General features: G+C 41.3%; 2 protein-coding genes across 2 annotated transcripts; both read left to right on the top strand.

Annotated features, from left to right (window-relative positions):
- The first annotated feature begins 1,667 nt into the window (after nt 1–1,667).
- On the top strand, nt 1,668–11,886 carry LOC136282847 (uncharacterized). Its single transcript, XM_066170794.1, has 7 exons — nt 1,668–1,684; nt 3,387–3,480; nt 6,416–6,520; nt 6,633–8,074; nt 8,231–9,461; nt 9,685–10,701; nt 11,269–11,886. Exons 1-7 carry the CDS (start codon nt 1,668–1,670, stop codon nt 11,884–11,886), a joined length of 4,524 nt encoding a protein of 1,507 aa, XP_066026891.1.
- LOC136282846 (leukocyte tyrosine kinase receptor-like) lies at nt 3,683–20,923 on the top strand. Its single transcript, XM_066170793.1, has 6 exons — nt 3,683–3,762; nt 12,866–13,177; nt 13,920–14,069; nt 14,449–14,571; nt 19,919–20,437; nt 20,607–20,923. Exons 2-6 carry the CDS (start codon nt 12,871–12,873, stop codon nt 20,921–20,923), a joined length of 1,416 nt encoding a protein of 471 aa, XP_066026890.1. The 5' UTR covers nt 3,683–3,762; nt 12,866–12,870.
- Nucleotides 20,924–21,472: the final 549 nt, after the last annotated feature.

The following is a 21,472-nucleotide window of genomic DNA, read 5'->3' as shown; positions in this document are numbered from 1 at the left end:
AAATTAGGCGATTGAAACGAGAAGATTTACTACAAGAAGCAAAAGGTTTACTGAAGGATCAAGATTCTCTGGTTTTGAAGGTGTTTATCTCAATTTACAATAAGAAATTGAGAAGCAGTGCACGAGAGCCGATAAGTAAAACGGAAGAGTTGGGGAAAGAGATTGGTGGATGTGGGGGGAGGGGAGAGGGTTGGATGACCAGACTTCCCTTCCCGTCCCAGTTTACATCGTCTTGTAGACTCTTCTTTTGCAGTGATTCATCGATAGGATGAGGTGTTTCCTATAAACAAGGAAGAGTCGTTTTTATGGCCAGCTACTGCCTACACGCGTATTACTCAAACAGAGACTAAAGTGCGACAATGAGCTCCAAAAATAGGTACGAGAGTTTCCTGAAGCGGTAGACCGCCCACTCCTTCAATGTGCCGCTTTGATAAGCCTTTTGCGATTTTTGAGGAACACTCGAGGAGCTTGGAAATCAGTAGCCGAAGGCAAAAGTTTTATAAAGTGCAGACCGTTGCTTCTATAAAACGGAGGTGCTGGTTTTTTTCCTCTTGTTATCATCCAGGACCAAACATCGGTAATCTGACCATTGTTGGTGAGATGGTTAACGAGAACCCTTGGACATACCTTTCTTACTTCAAAGGTTGATTATTGCAACTCCTTGCTGTATGGCCGACCCAAATATTTATTGCAAAGGCTCGAAAATTTTGTCGCTTGAAATTGGTCATTAACTAACCTGTGGGAAATAGGACTATAGGAAGTATTTTGAAGAGAAACTGTTGAGAAGTCAGTTCTTTATATTCCTGTGTATTTACAACAAAATACCAACTGCCAGATCAATTATGTAAAATAATTTATATACGCGGTTAAGTCCGCTGACCCGAGCCTTTAGCTATTTTAGCAAGGTAAATCCACATAATAATTAATCTACATATCGTAACATTATATTAACAGTGACATATCTAAGACTGGTTTTCAACTGACTGTGAAAGTTCATTAAGCAGTTACTTTGTTTTCTTGACCAGTTCAAAACCAAAATCGATTTTCAATTTTCGTCAAACCAGTCCAACCCAGTATCTTTGTTTTTCCGCTCTTTGGGCCGATTGAGTTTTCGCAGATTTCACTTTTCGCATGACGTAGAAAGCATTTCAAGGTGCGCCTATTGGAGTCGGTTGCAAATTCATATTCAAAATATGTTTTTAAGATTCTACTTCGTATTGTGTCCTTTGGTTAATATCATGCACCAGAATCCACATTACGTGAATATTTTGATTTTGTTTTCACGATTCCCAGTCAATTGAAAAGCATTCGACCTCTCCTCCAGCATTGAAACCAGCCCACAAATGTGGCAATGACTCAGGCCGTGTTCAGGTGTTGGTGCATACTGGGAGGGGGTGAGGGTTTCATTCAGAAAATATTTTAAAACGAGATCAATTAAATCATCATGACAGTTTTCAGAATGAATCATTTAGAAGCTGGTTAACGTTCTTTTTTTCATCAGGGCACAAAAGCGATTATATTAGGCAAGGTGATGGCACTTTCAATTTTAGACAGAGCTTTATTTACTTGTCAGATTGTTATGTTTTTGTCAGCATTTAGAATAACTTTTTATCGAGGTTCTCGAGCTCTTCCACATAAAAAATGAGGAGAAAAACGCTGTAACTAGCATGTCGCTGGAAAGAAGGTTTGTAAGTAACTGCATTAAGTTAGAGAAAAGTGCCCTCGGTTTTCATGAATCATCGGTCTGAAGTTTAATTTTTAACAAAGAGTTTGGTTGAAGTTAATAAATGATTCCTAGTTGTCAGCATTTACTTCTTGTTGGTTAATTGGACTTTACTGTAAAGTCACACTGTTTAAGAGCAAAGTTTACTTTGTAAAAGAGAGAGGAAATGTTTTTCACCGGAAATAGGAGAATCCCAAAATCTAGCGTATTGATCTCCAAACCACCATTTGTCTTTGTGTATCTGTCCATGTTTTGAATCCATTTTCCTACTTCACTGTGCTGAGCCTCTCAGCGTTGAACTATTCGATATGAAGCTATATATTGAGGCCACGCCCTAAGACTCACATGGAACGCTTTACTTGGATGGCTCAGCGGGCCAGCGGATGGTGAACTCCAGCTATAACAGGAAGAGGAGACTTGGGATGTGCCCTGAAAATTTACCTGCAATTAACTGAAACTTTTTGTGGGGTAAAATGACTTAACAGAAGCGGAGGGGGATGCTGAAGAACTTTCGGGGATATCACTGTTTCTGCATTATTCCAAATTCTCCTAACACTGTAATTTAGTGTTAACAACTGAGTTGAAAACGTAAATTAGCCACCGTAAAGAGTAAAAATGCTGACGTTTCGAGCGTTAGCCCTTTGTCAGAGTTATTGGAGGAATTGTGGGTTGTGTGAAGGTTTAAGTGGAGCTACGCCGTCGGTGGGAGTATGGTGACGAGAAAACAAGAATAAATTTAGTTCAATGAAAGGCGCTCGTTGGGGATTAACGACCGATTCCGAGAACACCAACCGCGTGGTTGTCAGGGTGAAATGTAAGAGTGAATGCTATTTAGGCAAAATAATGGCACCTATCGTCAAAACTTCACCATCTTACATTAAGGAAAGCCAACACGCACCTGAAATTTTTCGTGACTTCAATTTCCTCGGCCAAAACAACATTATTTTCACTATGGATATAACATCTCTTTATACTGTCATTCCCGATGACGAGGGTCTCCGGGCCCTCAAACATTTTTTCGATCATCGCACTGTTAAGGAACCTAGCTCTGAAACACTACTCCGTTTGGCCGAACTAGTACTCACGCTCAATTGCTTTTCATTCGGCGGTAACTACTACAAACAAACTAATGGCGTGGCCATGGGCATCGTGGCCATTGGTCAGCTTTCTAATTGTTTTTACGTCTGTCAATTTGATGCCAAAAGGACATCAGTATAAGGGTTTGTAACTTGTCATGGGGGAAAACTTATAAGTTACACTTCCTTTATTATTAGTTACTATTTCCTCGCACTCTAACTCGTAGTATCATCAATTTTCCAGCAAAATAAGCGACGAAGAGAAAGGAAGATAGGAAGAGAACGATTTTGTTTGTTTTAACGCTAAAATGTCACAGCTGAACACGGGCGGCCCAAGCTCCAGCTGTGAAATAATCATCATAGCGAAATTATAAGAGTTTGTTAAAGAATAATTACAAATTCAAATTCTGAATAAAAACACCTCACCTCATATAAGAGAAGCCCTGAGGGCTTCTCTTACGTACATGATAAACCTAGAAATGGATAACTCGCTGAAATGGGTTCTTTCAACTTAAGAAGCAGTCAGATAACAAGCGATGCACCGTGGAAGTAAGGTGAGAATTTGACTGTATTTTTTTATTCCTAAGAGTGGTCGTAAATATTCCTATGCAAACTTTAATAATTTCGCTAAGACTTACTTCGCAAGATGATCGCCTCAAGCTGGAGCTTGGGCCGCCTGCGGTGAGCTGAGAAATGTTTGACAGACAAACAAAGCACTGAGGCATTTATTGTCGCAAAAACAAAAGAATGTGCTCTATTGTACGTCAGAAAACTGGGAGCAGCTGGAATCGCTCGAATTCTATTGGTTGTAGTCAACATTTCAGTTGCTTACAAGTCGCATCAGAAGCAAAGCTAAATATCTCACACCAGCGACGAGATCTTCTCTCAACACGTGTTTTGGTCTTCCTTGTCCCCTTCTATTTGAACCCTCTGCGCTAATTCCAGATCCAGCCCTTTCACCAGGTTTGTAAGATGCGTTTGCATCGTGTCTCTTATTGCTTTCGGTGCTAGAACACTGAAGTTGGTGTAATTTATTTATTCACAGTATTTCAACTCAGAATCTGGATACAGGTTCGAAGTGCCCTGAATTCTATCAGTCCTTGTTTTTTTGTTTTATTTTCACTCGGCTAATGTAGGCGTTGAATGCCTTTAGAAATTTGTTTCGACAATTTGCTTTATAACTGATAGCTTGGGACGCTGTTGAATGGAACAATCTCAACGTTTAGTTAACTTCCTTTCACATATATCTGCTGTTGTAAATTTGCATAGTTGAAGTCAATATGTCGCCCTCTAATGTTTATCACCTCAACTTGGTTAAATACAAATTTAGGACCAAATGTTAGTACATTTAGGACAGCTATTACATTTAGGCCTTCAACAGATCACATGCAAGTTATTGAAAAACTGTTATGAATAATTTGCCTCATAAGTGGTTTGTTCCTCGGCTACCAAGTAAGAGTTCTTTACAGTCTTTTTAGGTTGGATAGATTAGTTTTTGAATTAAGACTATGAGTCACAACTGAGGAGCTTTGTTCGCTACACAGTCAGTGAAAGTTGTCATAACTAAAGGGTGGTCTTATGGTCACTTAATATTACCAAAAAATGTTTGGTCATGATTGACACTTGGGGTTATAATGAGACGAACTGAAACAGGTTCATATAGGAAAAACATGTCTTCAATTAGGGACCACCAGGAGCCCAGAAAATTCTAAGACTTTCATGACCACACTGGATGATACAAATATCAATTGTAAGGGTAGCGCGATCAATTTGTCGCAAAGGAAATGAAATCTAGTCTTAGAAGCCAAGGACAAAAAAGTTTTAACTCGTGTTTTTAGTCCTTAAAATTTTGGATGAAGAAAGTTAAAAAAGAAACAACGATTGAAAGTACTACACTGAAAAAACGCGATAAAAAACCTTAAAAGTATCAACAAAAACAAGTAGAGTACGCAATGAATAAGAACATTGACTTTCATCTGGGGTTTAAAGGGTAAAAGAATGGCAGATAGTAGTTCTATTTCTTTGAACTGTAAAAGATTGAAATTAAGTTCACCTAAACACAAAGGAAGTTTGAGGTATTTGTGGAGCCAGGTTATACAAACCTTCGAATGTGTCTCGGGGTTTCTTAACTTTCAAACTTCTCCCTGATGTTTGGGTGAGGCCATGAAGTTCACTGAAAGTCTCCTATTACTTATAAAAAGTATTTGTCTCAAAAATAGGCGCCAATCTGAAACGTCACGTCACTCCGTCTTATCTTAACACACATGTAGATAAATAAGAATTTACGAGCCTGACATAGATAATATCGGCTTTAGGTATACTCTAACAGGTAATTTGCCCTGACAACCACAAGTTTACCGAGGAATCGAATGCAATCAGAGACGATGATATCTTTGACCACTATTTTCAAAACTGCTTCATGCGACATATTTTTACCAGTTACCATGTTTTCACAGTTCCATGCTCTCACCTTGCAAAACATTTCTTTTGTGTGTCGGAGTAGACTAGATGTGCCTTGCCAAGAGGTTCTCTAATTTTGCAATTTTGACCGATATCCGTACCAACGACACCACCTCTGATAAAATCATCTGCGAGAAGAAACTTTATCACCGAGTGACTTAACTCAATACTTATGCAATTTTCTATCTTGAAGAAATGCCATTGCAAACCAAAAGGCTTTATTTACTAACTTGAAAACAGAATCGTAATTCTGTATTTAGCTTTCCACAAGTTTGTGTTTTGTGTGTGTTAATTCTTATGTAAATCGTTTTCGAAATTCCCCTCAAAAATTAGTCAATAAGATAGACATTTTGAAAACATTTGAGACCGAGTAGATATTCAAAACCAACCCGAATCGTCCCTCAAACTAATCACGGAGAAGCCAATATGATAAAACATGTATACTAGCCCTTCCTTCCCTTAAAGAATACGAAGGGAACACAATTCAACTGATGGCAGCTTAATGTGATTAAAATCTACCAGTCAACGACACTTCAAGTTCATACAAAAGACAACATCACACTCAAAACGGATTTCTTTACTAGAGTGTAAGATCCAAGTGTAACATTTTTTCTATTATTCGTTCTTGCGTAATTTGTTTTTCCTTTGCGTACGCAAATTAGTTTATACTTCTTTTCGTCCATTTGTTTAGTCTTTTTTTTTGGCAGTTCATTTTGGTCCGCGCCTAGCTCAGTTCTGTTTAGTTTCTTGCAAGTTCTCTTCAGCAGTTTTCTCTGGCCGAAACAATTTTCAGCCACGCTGTTTGTATGCACACTCTTAGTACCAAGCACGTCGGCTACAATAAATCTTCATTCGAATTTGGTTTGTGGTGTTGTTATTAAAGGCCAGGAGACTTACACGCTTATTGCAGTTTCATCGTTGAAAATTGTTGGTGACATGTCGTTTCGTCATGAGCTTTAGCCGCAAGCAGCTTACAGATCCCGTCGCTCGGCGAGTTGGAACACGCGTACGACAACCAAACCGTTCGCTGGATTTTGAAGCGTCTAACCTGGAAACACTTCGTTAAAAGAAAAATTCAAGGTCTGGTCACCTATCTACCGTAACCGCCATTTCCAATGAAATTTCTGGCTTGCTTACTGATGATCATAATCTTCAGGAGGTTAAAGAGAAGCTTCCTTACTTGGACAACGCTTTTGAAAGATTCAAAGAGGCCCATCGCGATTACGTCGAAGAAATTCTGGATGAGAACGCCATTATCAACGTAGGATCAACGCTATCTTGAAGACAAAGAGAGAAAGGTTCGTGTGTTCCGTCAGGAGATCGTCGAATGGATAATTAATATTGAATACAAGCTATTAGCATAATCGCATCAGGTAGATTCGGCAGTGAATCCCGAGGATTCAATTAGTTGTGCTGGCACACCAATTCCTTCAGGTGCTTCCAAGGTTTCAAAACATTCAAGTCGAGCAAGTTCACGTGGTGGTCGTGCTTCATCAGTTGCAGCCGCGAGAGCCAAAGAAGCCGCAAGAATTGCCGAGTTAAAAGCTGAAATTTCTATGCTCGAAAAGCGCCAAACACTCGAAGAGAAAAAGTTTCGTTTACAGCAGGAAGAATTACGCCTTAACCTCGAAGCCGAAATGATCAAGACAACAGCTAAGGAGAGGGTCTACGCAGCAATGACCTCCCCTTCTCTACCGGAGGTGAAGCCTTTAAAATTGGAGACAGAGCTCCAGGATCAGGAACCCCCTCGTACCAGCCCCCGCGCGAAAAGGTCTTTTCCAGGCGAGGTGCACCACCCAGGCCAGGGCGTGTCTATGGATTCTGTTCCTTACGGCCAGTTTGATTATCAAGCCTGTACTGTCAGTGGGGATCTGAGAAAGGAAACGATTGGTTTGCAGCGGCAACAGACTGCTCTTCAGTTTCAGCAGAACAGAATGATGGAATTGCTAGCGCATAATCAGAATAGGAACAAACCTCCGCAGCCCCGTGTCCCTGTGTTTGACGGAAACCCTATTGAGTACCGCACCTTCGTTCGCGCTTTTGAAAATTTGGTTGAATCCAGAACATTTAGCAGTACTGATAGACTCTATTACCTCGAGCAGTTCACCGCAGGGGACGTTAAGGAACTTGTAAGATCCTGTCATCATTTACCAGCGGAAGAAGGTTACGATGAGGCTCGTAGGCTTTTGAGAAGGAAGTATGGTGACGATTATCGCATAGCATCCGCTTACAAGATGAAGGCTCTCGACTGGCCGAGCATAAAGGCAGAAGATGGTGTGGCTTTGAATCGTTTTTCAGTCTTTCTCGCAAGTTGCAAGAACGCATTGGCAGGTAGCCAGTACATTTCTAAGTTTGATCAGCCAGGAAACATTCAAAAGTTGGTGCTCAAGATTCCTTACAGCATGAGAGAAAGATGGCGTCGCTTAGCTGATGACATCATGGACAGACAGTTAAGGCCAGTACAGTTTGGTGACTTCGTCGCCTTTGTTGATCGCGAAGCAAGAATACTAACCAACCCAGTCTTTGGCAAGATATCCGATACCGTAAGATCGGCGCCTGGTCAGCGGTCCTTTGGTGGCAAGACATCCAATCCCAAGAATCTCAGTCTCTTAGCACATGTAGGCGATAGTGAAGGTCATACCAGTGAAACTGTTCCGCAGGGTGTAAAGGAGCCAAGTCAACGCGCCGATGGAGAGCAGAGACTTCAGACTCGCAAGGTTCAGCCATCTGGAATCGATCAGGGTCCCTCACAAGGGAAAAATCGGTGTCTCTATTGTAGCAGAAACCACGCCCTTGAGGATTGTCAGTCATTGCGGTGGAAACCCTACCAAGAGAGAATTCAATTCCTCTTGTCCAAAAAGCTGTGCTTTGGATGTTTATCCACCGAACATGTCGCAAAGTTTTGCCCGCAGAGGAAAAATTGCAAGATTGCGAACTGTAAAGTATGACATCCTACTGTTTTACATACAAGCCCTCGTGAGAGACCAGCTGTCGACGTTGGAGTGGGTACGGAAGACGTAATCAGCACTCAAGTTTGTAGTCACATGGTAAAAACGGGCACCAGTGCCAACAGTGAGACTTCAGGAGAGGGTCGTAGGACAGGCATGGCCGTAATACCAGTTAGAGTAAGAGCGAAAGATAGTGATAAGAGTGTCATCACCTACGCCTTCTTGGATAACGGTAGCAACTCCAGTTTCTGTACTGAATCGCTCATGAAGCAGCTCGGGATTAATGGTCAGCAAGTTAAGATATCCCTGTCTACTCTTGAGAAGAAAAATAGCATCACCAACAGCTTCCTGGTTCGCGACCTTCTTGTATCCGATTTGGATGAGAACGAGTGGATTAGCCTCCCGACCCTTTATACCAGGCCGGAGATTCCTGTGTCCAGCAGCGACATTCCAACTCAGGATGACGTTGATCAGTGGCCCCACTTGCAAGGAGTTTTTCTGCCTCGTCTCGACGCTGAGGTTGGCCTTTTGATTGCTAGTGACGTTCCCAAGGCTCTCGATCCACTTGATATCAAACACAGTCAAGACGGTGGTCCTTATGCTTCAAGAACTCGAATCGGCTGGGCGGTAAATGGTCCCTTAGGCCGTCGTCACCATAGTTCACGGTCATCCACTTTTGTTGCTAAAGTCGATCACCGGCTCCAACAGATGATAGAAGACTTCTACAATCGCGATTTTACCGATCCCACCGCTGATAGCAAGACAGAGATGTCTCAAGACGAACGTAGATTTATGCAAATCGCCGAACAGACGGTGGAGTTGAGAAATGGGCACTATCAAATCTCTTTACCTTTTAAGGATCGCCAAACGCCTGTACCCAGCAACAAGGCTCAGGCCTGGCAGCGCGCCATTTGGTTGAAGAAAAGGCTGGAAAGAGACCCGAAGTTGTACCAAGATTATAAGGCCTTTATGGAAGACATTCTCTCCAAAGGATATGCACGCAAAGTGTCCCCTGATCAGAAGAGCCCCGCAAAGGGCACCGCCTGGTACATACCGCACCATGGTGTTTACCACCCTCGCAAGCCAGGAAAGATCCGCGTCGTGTTTGACTGTTCGGCCAAATGTATGGGAAAGTCCCTCAATGACATGCTGTACAAGGGCCCGGACCTAACTAGCTCGCTTGTAGGAGTCCTGTTGAGGTTTCGTGAAGAGAGAGTGGCCGTCATGGCGCACATAGAGTCCATGTTCCACCAAGTGAGAGTTCCCGATCCTGACAGTTCCTTTCTGCGTTTTCTTTGGTGGGAGGATGGCAACATGGCGCGCAAATTACAAGAATATCAGATGGTCGTTCACTTGTTTGGAGCCGGCTTGCGCAAACCTTGCACTCCGCAAGACAGCAGAAGATAATCGTCACAGCTTCCCTTCTGACGTCATTAACACAGTTAAAAGAAACTTTTATGTTGATGATTGTTTGAAGTCCCTCTCTGGCGAGCAGAAAGCCATTGAGCATGTTGGCAGTTTATGCAGTTTACTATCACGTGGTGGTTTCAAGCTAACCAAATGGGTCAGCAATAGTCGTGATGTTCTGCAAGCTATCCCTGAGAAGGAGCGAGCAAAGGACATCAAGGACATGGACATAAGGAAGGAAGAGTTGCCTGTTCAGCGAGCCCTGGGAGTTCAATGGTGTGTAGAATCCGACTCGTTCCGCTTCAGAGTCAACATTAGCTCCCGTCCACCAACGCGTAGGGGTATCTTGTCTCTAGCGAGTGCTATTTTCGATCCGTTGGGATTCCTGGCATCGTTCGTTCTGACCGCGAAGGAAATCCTTCAAGATCTTTGTCGCATTAAGCTAGGATGGGATGACGAGATCCCGACTGAGTACGCTGCACGTTGGGAAAATTGGCTAGCAGATGTTCCAAAGCTCTCGGAGTTTGCTGTGAGTCGCTGTTTAAGGCCAGAGGATTTTGGTCCCGTTAAATCCAGTCAGCTACATCACTTCTCTGATGCCTCAGAAGCAGCTTATGGCTCAGTGACTTACCTTCGACTGGTTAGCCATGAGGACCGAGTTCATTGTTCCTTCCTGTTTGGAAAATCACGCGTTGCTCCTTTGAAAACTATCTCTGTTCCTCGTTTAGAGCTCTCGGCCGCAACCGTTTCTGTGCGACAAGACTGTGAATCCGTGTTTTGGTCAGACAACATGTCAGTGCTTCGTTATGTGAAGAACGAAAGTACGCGTTTCCACACGTTTGTTGCCAATCGGGTTGCCGTACTACGAGAGGGCTCAAGTCCAGATCAGTGGCGCTATGTGGAAGGTGTAGCGAATCCTGGAGATTGCGCTTCAAGAGCGCTGACTGCCAAAGCATTGTTGAGCTGCCAAAGATGGTTACTGGGGCCGGAGTTTCTCTGGAAGTCAAAAGAAGAAGATTGGCCTAGGAACCCCTTATCCCTTGGATGTCTTCAAGACGGAGACCCGGAAGTGAAGATGGTTTATAAGGTTTGTCACGCTTCTGTTTCCGAGTCGGAGCATCCTTTGGTTGAGTACTTTCAACGCGCGTCTTCCTGGCACCGATTGAAGAAGTCAGTTGCATGGTTTTTACGATACCTTGGAAACTTGAAAAGGTTGAGTAAACGCGGAAAATCGAGAGAGCCGATCCTTTCAACTCCCATCCTTTCTTTAAGCAATTACGGAGTTGGCAATTGCGGAGCTAGAAATCCTCAGGAACGTCCAGCAGTTCAATTTTCCAGATGAGCTTGAGCTGTTAAGCAAGTCTGAAAACGGTACGCAAGTCAAGAAAAGCAGCAGCCTTCGAAGTCTGGATCCAATCTTAGTGAACGGCGTCTTACGTGTCGGTGGGAGGTTAAGTTTAGCGTCCACTGCATTTGAGGCCAAACATCAGATTATTTTGCCCAAGAAGGATCACGTGACCAACCTTGTAGTAGAATATTACCACCAGATCTCCGGTCACTCTGGAAGAGAGTACGTTATCAGTCTTGCTCGCGAGAAGTTTTGGATCGTAAACGCAAGTTCTGTTGTCAGGAAAGTTCTTTCGAAATGTTTCAGTTGCCGGTTGAAGCTCTACTTCAGAAGGGTATCAAATGGAACTTCAACCCCCCCTATGGCTCCCATTATGGAGGTGTTTGGGAGCGCTGCATTCGAACAACGCGCAAGGTCCTTCGAGCTTTGCTTCAAACTCAAACTGTTGACGACGAAGGTTTAGTCACCCTCCTATGCGAAGTGGAAAGCATCATTAATGGTCGTCCAATCACCACAGTTTCAGGTGACCCCAATGATCCGGAGCCTCTTACACTAAACCATTTGCTTCTTTTACGCTCGGAACCTCATATGCCCCCTGGGTTATTCCAAAAGGAAGACTCCTTCTCTCGACGCAGATGGAGACAAGTGCAATATCTCGCAGATATCTTTTGGAAGAGATGGTCTAAGGAGTACTTGCCTCTGCTCCAAAGTAGGCAGAAATGGACGACGATTCGCAAGAACCTGGCCGTTGGGGATATTGTTCTAGTGAGCGCCGAAAATTCCCCTCGCAATTCATGGCCCCTTGGTAGAGTGGTAGAAGTCTTCGCAGACAAGAAAGGTTTGGTGCGCCGTACCAGAGTGAAAGTAAAAGGAGCAGTTTTGGAGAGGCCAATTGACAAGCTTTGCTTGCTGAAAGAAGCTTGAACTTTCCCTTTGGAGTTATTTTCTGTGCAATTTTCTGAATTCAGGAGAAGAGAACATTAAGAACACTTAGAAAGACACTTAGATCTTTAATTGTTTAATTTAAGTGCCTCGCGTGTGCTCCTCACTTATGGGGCCGGTATGTAAGATCCAAGTGTAACATTTTTTCTATTATTCGTTCTTGCGTGATTTGTTTTTCCTTTGCGTACGCAAATTAGTTTATACTTCTTTTCGTCCATTTGTTTAGTCTTTTTTTTTGGCAGTTCATTTTGGTCCGCGCTTAGCGCAGTTCTGTTTAGTTTCTTGCAAGTCTCTTCGCGTTATTCGCAGTCCGCTTTACAGCAGTTTTCTCTGGCCGACACAATTTTCAGCCACGCTGTTTGTATGCACACTCTTAGTACCAAGCACGTCGGCTACAATAAATCTTCATTCGAATTTGGTTTGTGGTGTTGTTATTAAAGGCCAGGAGACTTACACGCTTATTGCAGTTTCATAGAGTTTAACTTTGTTTCGAAAACTCTCTCATTTCTCGAGCAAATCATGTTTCTTCCAATGCTGAACGAGAGATAAAGTTATCCATTGAGTTGCGTTTCATTCGCATGAATTAAAGGCTATAGAATAAAGGAATGATAGAAACATTTTTCCATTTGGCTCTTATTTCGTTATTCGCTGCTTCCCTCAACAAAAGCGCAACACATTTTGCTGCAAAAAGACAGCGGGAAAAATGAATTGTCGGAGAACCACCAGTAAAATGAAAGAAATTTTTCCTGCAGTCACTCTCTTAATAATCTATTCTGAAGGCTGAATGTTTTTTTTTTCTTTCTTTTTTTTTTTGTGAAATGTCTTTTAAAAAAGAGAATTATAAAACAGAGCGGGAGGGGGGAAACAGTTGTTCTTACTGACTGCTGTTCTTAATCAGTAGCCTTTGAGAAAAAGGGTTAATTCATAGACGTCTTAACTATCTATGAATTTTGTTTTATAGGAAAAATGCTGTGGATATTTCGTTATTTTCTTGTCTGTGCTTCGTTCACAAACTTTGTAACCGCCGAGGATCAATGCAGGATAGAAATTAACATTCGTGGCATGGCTCTCAAAGGCTTCGTTTTCAAGAGAATGACAGTAGAAGCTCCTCATATCTGTGATATCTTATGTGAAAGGGAAATTACCTGCCAGAGCTACAATTTCAACAGAAAGGAACAGATCTGTGAATTAAACAACCGCACAAAGGACGCAACACCCGAGAATTTCCGCTCGGATCCAGCGTGGTTTTATATTCGTCGTTTGAACGGAAGAGGTAAGTATTCAGCCAATAATGTTGGATAATAGTCATCAATATTTTGGTCATACGTTCGACTTTGCTTACAGTCTGCGTCTTCTTATCTCCCACGCTCATCGGTATTGATTTTTCTATCATCTCTCAATTCTAATAATGAACGATATTAGTTCTATCCCTTTTCTTTGTAGTTGCTTTGAAGTTTCCCACCAGTAACGTAGCTCCATGTTCTGTAGATAAACACACAACCCACAATTCTTCCACTCGCTCTGACGAAGGGTGACGCTCGAAACGTCAGCTTTGAAACTCTTAACGGCGGCCAACTTGCGTTATCAACTCAGTTGATAGCACCAAATTACCTTGTTATACTCTCTCACCGACGCAGCACCACAGTTTCTTTAGAAACTTACCCCTTTCATTCAGTTTAACTTTTAACTAACTTCTTCACAAAACAGCTTTGATGTATGTGTGAAATAGTGACAACAAATTACTTATTTATTTATTCTTTAAAATGATACAAAAAGCTTAGGGTCTTGCGAGAAGATAAAAAAGCTGGTGGCCCTAAAGGAAGGGTTTAAAAGTGAGGGGGGCCTATTTCCCAAGAGAGGGGTGCTTGACAGTGCGTTTAATTTATCACATTCAAAGGCGGAAATTTAGGTGAATGGGATTAGATCCTCATTCTAATTCTCTCGTGTTTTTCAATCTCGGCTTTCGACTTGTGCACCTACATATATTTAATTTTCAACATTTTTACCCTTACCAGCTCCCTTGGGTTCGATTCCGGAGTTACCAGCACGTTCATGCCGAGAAATAAAAGCAAGCGAAGGGAAAGACACTGTAAGCAACAAATACTGGCTGGATCCATCTGGCGCAGGGAAGGCAGTTTTGGTTTACTGTGATATGAATTTAGAAGGTAAATCATCATTACGTCACCGTTAGTTTCACTTTCTGTTTGAATCGTAGATTCTTTCGATAGCGTCCTTTTTTCTTCAAGACATTAAAAAATTTTCGGCTTTATATATTCAATTTTTGTTTATAAAAAAACCAAATAGGGCATAAATACACACAAAGGGACACGCTTAAACTAAAATACACTTTGATAAAACTTTGACCAACATTCTTATTTCAATATTTTAGTTACAAAGCAATAGTCTAATTTGTTCAGAGACAATTCACTCTTTTTCTGCATGTTGTGCAGCTGTGATTGTCAACATAGTACAATGCAAAACTATTTCTCTGCTAAATTAATGTTTTTGAAACTTTTACTCCTTTCTCTTTCAATCACCAACTAGATCATGATGAATGCCTCGATGGAAAAAATGCCTGCGACGTCAATGCATACTGTACAAACACTTTGGGTTCCCATTACTGTACCTGCAAGGAGGGATACGCTGGCGATGGACAGTCGTGTTCAGGTACATTACAATTAATTTAGGCGATGTTCATGCGAATATCTTGATAGCTTATGTTGTCGGCTTACTGAGAGAGCAGTCGAATGACTTATCGAAATGATATACATTTATTTTTTTGGGGATGGGAGGGAAAAGAGGGAGTGTAATGAGTTTGGCAACAACTAAAAAATGTTTTGCGACAACTAAGAAGTGTTTTGCGACAACTAAGAAGTGTTTTGCGACAACTAAGAAATGTTTTGCGACAACTAAGAAGTGTTTTGCGACAACTAAGGAGAGTTTGGCGACAACTAGGAAGAGTTTTGTAACAAATAAAAAATGTTTTGCGACAACTAAGAAGTGTTTTGTGACAAATAAAAAATGTTTGGCGACAACTAAGAAGTGTTTTGTGACAAATAAAAAATGTTTGGCGACAACTAAGAAGTGTTTTGTGACAAATAAAAAATGTTTGGCGACAACTAAGGAGAGTTTTGCGACAACTAATTGCGTCAACTAAGGAGGGTTTGGCGACAATTAAGGAGAGTTTTGCGACAAGTTAGCAGTGTTCTTTACCCCTTAAGGAGAGTTTGACGGAAACTGAGGAGAATTTGGCGCAACTAAGGAGAGTTATGCGACACTTACTGGACCAAATGCAAAAAACTATACTTACAACACAACACCGAAAAACACCTACTACACCCGAAAAAAACCTATTATACCGTACAACACTTTCTATACCAAACTACACCGAATTACACCAAACTTCGCGACACTATTCCAAAGTGCACCTACTACAACTATTACACCAAACTACACCGAACTGTACCTACTAAATCAAACTTCACTCACTACACCACACAATGCCTAATTACATCTACTACACGAAACTACACCTATTACACCAGCATTCACCAACTACACTTACTACACCAAACTACACCTACTACACCAGCATTCACCAACTACACTTACTACACCAAACTACACCTACTACACCAGCATTCACCAACTACACTTACTACACAAACTACACCTATCACACCTACTTCGGTGTTAAATCGAAGGAAGACTGTTAAAAGAAACATGGCCTGAGTCTACCTGCTCGCAGTTCATAACTTATCCAATATACACTGTTACATATACAAAATAAGCGTGGTACCCACGCAAGCTTTCCTGAACATAGAATTCGTATTCATCTGCCATTTTATAGTTGGATTTGTGCAGAAAGCTGACTTTTCCCAAGAGAAATTCAAGATGGAAGCTTCACTTTCCCTCACTCGAAATGACTTCTAGATAATTTTCAAGAAAACAGAAAACCGCTGTACAGCAAAACAGTCATTGTCTCTCAGACAATAGACGAACAAGGTATTATAGGCCACAGTACTGTTAAATGCAAACACTGCGACAGGTCGTTCAAAGGTCAGCCATATCTGGACAGCCTTGTACAATTCAAGCACCCGGCCTCTGGCGCACAGAACTCGAACAGTATCAGCTCAGCACCTAGAAATACATTGGTGATTTCAGTGATTTCTCAGGCGATCAGAGGATGTTATTTAAAACTATTAACAAATTACTTCAGAAACAGAAAGTACAACAATATCCTTCCTGTTTTCCTGATTCCACCAGCCTTGCGGATGCATTCAACGATTTTTTCATCAGTAAAATTGACAAGATGCACAATGCATTTACAGAGAAAGCTCCTGAGAATGACCTCAGTTCATCTCATACTACTGACAGACCTCAGTGCGATGTACAGATTAACAACTTTCAACAAGTTACTTTGGATATGGTAAAGAAATTTGCTGCGAAGACATCAACAAAATCATGTGACCTTGATCCACTTCCAGCATCTGTTCTAAAAACATGCCTTCCCATCATCCTACCTACATTAACCTCGATTATAAACATGTCCCTCAAGAATGGTGTGATACCATGTGCTTTGAAAGTTACTGTATTAAAACCGCTTCTCAAGAAACAAGATGCTGATTTTGAGCAATTACAAAATTTCCGCCGAATCTCAAATCTCACATTTGTGTCCAAGCTAATAGTGAAGGCTGTTGCTTTGCAATTAAACGACCATATACTGAGACACCATCTTGACAAGACATTTCAGTCCGTCTATAAAGCATTTCACAGTACTGAAATGGCCCTCGTTAGAGTTCACAATGATATTCTCACTGCTATTGATAACAATAACACTGTTATTCTACTTTTACTCGACCTATCTGCTGCCTTTGATACCGTAGATCATTCCATCTTATTATCAAGGTTATTTAGTCGCTTTGGGATCAAGGGAACAATACTCGTCTGGCTAAGATCTTATTTAACATCACGAAAACAGTTTGTTAACGTCAATAAATGCAGATCCTCTCAACGTTTCTTGGAACGTGGCGTCCCACAGGGATCAGTCCTTGGCCCTCTTTTATACCTACTTTATACCTCTCCTCTTGCTGACATTATTAAGCGTTACAACTTAGAGTATCATTTCTATGCTGATGACACCCAGCTCTATGTGGCATTTAAAACTGACTGTCTTGATAAAATGGTAGAGTGTAAAACTACTATCGAGCAATGTGTCCGTGATATAGATAACTGGATGGTCATCAACAAGCTCAAACTAAATCAAGACAAGAGTGAAGTTGTTTTTATCAGCTTAAGGTATCGTCCCAGGCCTCCTTTAGACTCTCTTCAAATTGGCAACGTAACAGTGTACCATCATCCTCAGCTCGTAATCTTGTCGTCATCTTTGATAAGTGTTTTAACTTTGAGGAACACATTAAATCAATTTGCAAGTCTTCTCATTATCACGTAAGAAATATCGCCAAAGTCAGAAAGTACATTGACGAGGAGATCATGCCTTTGTTACTGCGAAATTGAATAGCTGCAATTCCTTGCTATATGGTCTTCCACAACACCTAATTTCAAGATTGCAATCTATTCAAAACACAGCAGCTCGAGTTGTTACACGTACGAGGAAATTTGATCATATAACCCCCGTCCTCAAACAGCTTCACTAGCTACCTGTCCGTTACCGTATAGTTTTTAAAATTCTCCTACTGGTCTACAAAGCTCTCAATGGAACAGCGCCTTCCTACATCAGTGAATTACTTAAGTACCACACCTCTGAACGGAAATTAAGATCGTCCTCTCAACACCTTCTGGCGACCCCGAAAGCTAGACTGAAAACATATGGAGAGAAAGCGTTTGCTGCGGCACCGAGACTATGGAACTCGATCCCACTTGAACTAAGATCCAATAGTTCGATAGACATTTTTAAACGACATTTAAAAACATATCTTTTTAAACAAGCTTTTTAACTCTTTTAATGTTTAGATGATTTTTAACTTATTGATGTAACTTACGTGATGCTTTCTTTTCATAATGTTGTAGAATTTTAGCTTTTTAAATATATTTTTAATGTAAAGCGCCATGGACAAATAGTGGATTGAGCGCTATATAAATATTTTATTATTATTATTATTATTATTATTATTGTTATTATTATTATGTGCCACGTTAGTCGGCCGGTGTTGCGCAAGGTGAAACTCAAAGGCGAAGCAACAATAGAAGAGGAAGTAACAAGCGAAAGTCCTAAATCGCCGATTTCATAGAGAAAATACTGATCTTTTGGATTGACTGAAGTCATCAACTAATAAATACAACACAGTTGCAAAGCAATTAGGAGTCAACAGATCGCTGGTGTTTAAGTGGGAAAAAAAAGAAGCAAAATTCTTGCAGAACTGACTCTGACCATGACGAAGAAGAGACAAATAGGGAGGATCGCTGGGACCAGATCCCAACTCACTGATAAATATCCTCTGGCTTCCAATCTTTTAATTTCCGAGTTTAAACCATGGAGAGCAGCAGGAAGCAAAGTGTCCAAACTTTAGTTAAGAAAAAAATGAAATCGAAAATCGAAGCATGCTATGGCGCAGAAGAATTTAAAGGGAAAAGCAACTGGTTCCAGAGATTCAAGGAAAGACAAAACATAGTACTGAGGAGAAGGACCAATAAGAAAAACGTCTGGGCAGATGATGGCCGGGATACGATCCAGAAATTTCACAAAGATTTGAGGAAAGCCTTGAAAACACAAAGGCGAAGAAACAAGTCCTATACAGTTGACCCAAAGTATAGAAGATGGATACCTAAAAATAGATACAATATCGACCAGGTAGGTTCCTATCCCATTTGTTAATAAGCAAGATAAAACCTGCGACACATTGGGTATTAAGCAAGTGTGCGTGTCACAACCATCATCTGGTTTAGATAAACGACAGGCTACTCTTTAACTATGTATTGGGGCTGATGGGGAACAAAATGTGAAGCCAGCTCTTATCTTCAGAGGAAAAGGGCGTGTGGCCACTGAGGAGAAAGAAAAGTATGACAAGAGGGTTGATGTGTATTTCCAGCAAGATGTTTGGATGGATGAAGAAATGAACATGCAGTGGGTCCAGGGCACACTTATTCCAATAATTGGGAATGACAAAGAAGAAAAAGTTCTATTTGCAGACAATGTCCGCTTTCAACAAAGTCAATAATTCCATGAAACATGCAGAAATCAGATCGACACTACAGTTTACATGCTGCCTGAAAACCACACTGACAAAATCCAGCCAATTGATGCAGGATGTGGTCAGATGATGAAAGGTGAAATTGGTGCAGCAATGGAAATATGGCTGGAAGAGGAGATCAACGATAAACGGCAGGATAGACTTTCAGCAAAGGATAGAAGGATCTTGATGACCCAATGGACTGGGGAGGCGTGGAGTGACTTTAGTAATGATGAGATATTTTTTCAAGAGATTGTTTGAGAAAACTGGCTTTTTGCTAACAGCAGATGGCTCTGATGATGTAAAGATCTCACCCCAGATTTAAATAGATCCGATAATTGGACGGGAAATGCGAGAAACTGAATGCTGACATTTTGCTCTCTCAGTTTGCTTGTAGGATTGGGAACCAGTCAATAGTTATATGGAAAGAGGGAGGGGGGCTGCTGCATTTTGAGTTTCCTTGACCTTTGCTGAGTTTCGAGTTGTTTATCACTATAACTGCTACCCCTTCCCCAATGCGATATTTTGCCTTGATTAATGCAGTTAAAGTTAGTTCCTTCCATGAATTAATTAAAATGCTGTGCTTGCATATTGATTTCATCTGTTGGTAGTCTATGCAGTATTTAATTTTTAGAAACAATTATAAGAACACTTTAAGAACATTTTGCGGAATACACCCGATATACAAGAAAAAAATCAGCCTGAACCCCCAAAACACATGTTCTTTTAAGCGGGTTTTTACTATAGTGGCAGAGCCAGAAATAATTGTAATAATTTCTTACTAGTATCATAACTTTTATTTTTACCGCATGTGTTTTACGAAGGATTTACAGCTGTTTTCACAAACCTTAATACGAGTGGATCTCAGGGTCCACACTCAGTTGGCAGTCACTACACAGGTCAGGATCATGACGGACAAGTTACAGTGTCCAACGGTACTCAACTGTGGACTGTGCCACACACTGGTGAATACAGAATAGAAGCAATAGGAGCCTCAGGGGAGTACGGTGAGGACAGTGTCATCAGCGGAGGGAGAGGGGCACGGATGATTGGAAACTTTATGTTGACCAAAGATGAGATCATCCGTATACTTGTTGGTCAAAGAGGGGAAAAAGGGGCTTACACCAAAAAAACTGCCGGAGGCGGAGGAGGTACATTTGTAGTAACAGGAGACAATAAGCCTTTGATCATAGCCGGAGGTGGAGGAGGAGTTTCAAAAATGACAGAACAGTATTCCGGATGTGATGCGTCCATAAACACAACAGGGAATGCAGGGTATAACTCACCATTCCTGTCAGGAGGAAGTAACGGAAATGGAGGACAAACTGATAAACCGTACTCTGGTATGTGAAGAATTTCCTACTCATAACTACTGGATTTTTTTTTTTTGCATTCATCAGTATTTCGAACAAAGAGGTGATACAGGTCGCTCAAATTTGGAATTTTTTCAGAATTACTAAAAGCCATGATCTGTTAAGTTGCTTATGTCAACTGTAAATCTCTTGATTGTAGGTGGCGGTGGCGGCGGCTTCTACAGTAATGGAGAAAACTCAAACGTATCTTTTGGAGGGGGAAAGGGAGGTAAAGGATTTCTAGCTGGGGGAGAGGGGGGAGCATATCTGGGTGGGTTCGGAGGTGGGGGTGGTTATCGTGTAGAATATAAATTACCTGGGGGAGGTGGAGGATACTCTGGGGGAAGTGGAGGTGCGAATAAAGATCTTTCCTGTGGGGGAGGGGGAGGTTCTTTCAAGAACGGAACAAATCAGCAAAATGAATGTTGTTATAATACTGCTGGACATGGTAGAGTGATCATAACATTTCTCCACTGAAATGCATGGCAGCACTTTTCTTAGCGTCTAGTGGCAATTCTGTTTTGAAGCGCTAATTGATGTCTGTTTTTAAACTCAATAGTTTAACTTTTTTGGATCATTATTTAGATTTTGTTATTAAGCCGTGTTACTGTAAGACAAACAGTGCAACATGTGGTTCTAGAGGCGTTTATATTTAAGGTTAGAATTAAAATTCACAAACAAAATTTGCCAGAATAGGTGAGTTTTTGGCTGTGGGCAAAGTTGCTTACCTATTGTAAAAATTCTAATATCAACGCAAAAATCCGTTGCACTCCAAAGCATAGTGGCTTCTCAACATCTACATGTGGAGATAAGATACCAAAGAACACTGGCATTCATTACTAATAGAGAAGCTATTTCAGTGAAATTACTGCATGAAGTACATAGCTTTTTAGCGCCTAATACTCCCAGAGGTTCACTCTCAAAGGTTCACCCCAGAGGTTCACTCCTAGAGGCTCACTTCCAGAGGCTCACTCCCAGAGGTTCACTCCCAGAGATTCAGGGGAAACTTTATGGTGATGTAACCAT

The sequence above is a fragment of the Pocillopora verrucosa genome, chromosome 8 (assembly GCF_036669915.1).
Source record: "Pocillopora verrucosa isolate sample1 chromosome 8, ASM3666991v2, whole genome shotgun sequence".
Taxonomy (NCBI): domain Eukaryota; kingdom Metazoa; phylum Cnidaria; class Anthozoa; order Scleractinia; family Pocilloporidae; genus Pocillopora; species Pocillopora verrucosa.
This window is presented reverse-complemented; position numbering and strand designations above follow the sequence as displayed.

Bases quoted from the DNA above. Each gene is read 5' to 3' on its own strand.
- LOC136282847 (XM_066170794.1), top strand. The intron at 8,075-8,230 runs GTGGAAACCCTA...TTTACATACAAG, and splicing joins GAGGATTGTCAGTCATTGCG to CCCTCGTGAGAGACCAGCTG. The intron at 10,702-11,268 runs GTTTGTCACGCT...GAAATGTTTCAG, and splicing joins AAGTGAAGATGGTTTATAAG to TTGCCGGTTGAAGCTCTACT.
- LOC136282846 (XM_066170793.1), top strand. From the start codon at position 12,871: ATGCTGTGGATATTTCGTTATTTTCTTGTCTGTGCTTCGTTCACAAAC. The intron at 13,178-13,919 runs GTAAGTATTCAG...TACCCTTACCAG, and splicing joins TCGTCGTTTGAACGGAAGAG to CTCCCTTGGGTTCGATTCCG. The intron at 14,572-19,918 runs GTACATTACAAT...TGTTTTACGAAG, and splicing joins CGATGGACAGTCGTGTTCAG to GATTTACAGCTGTTTTCACA.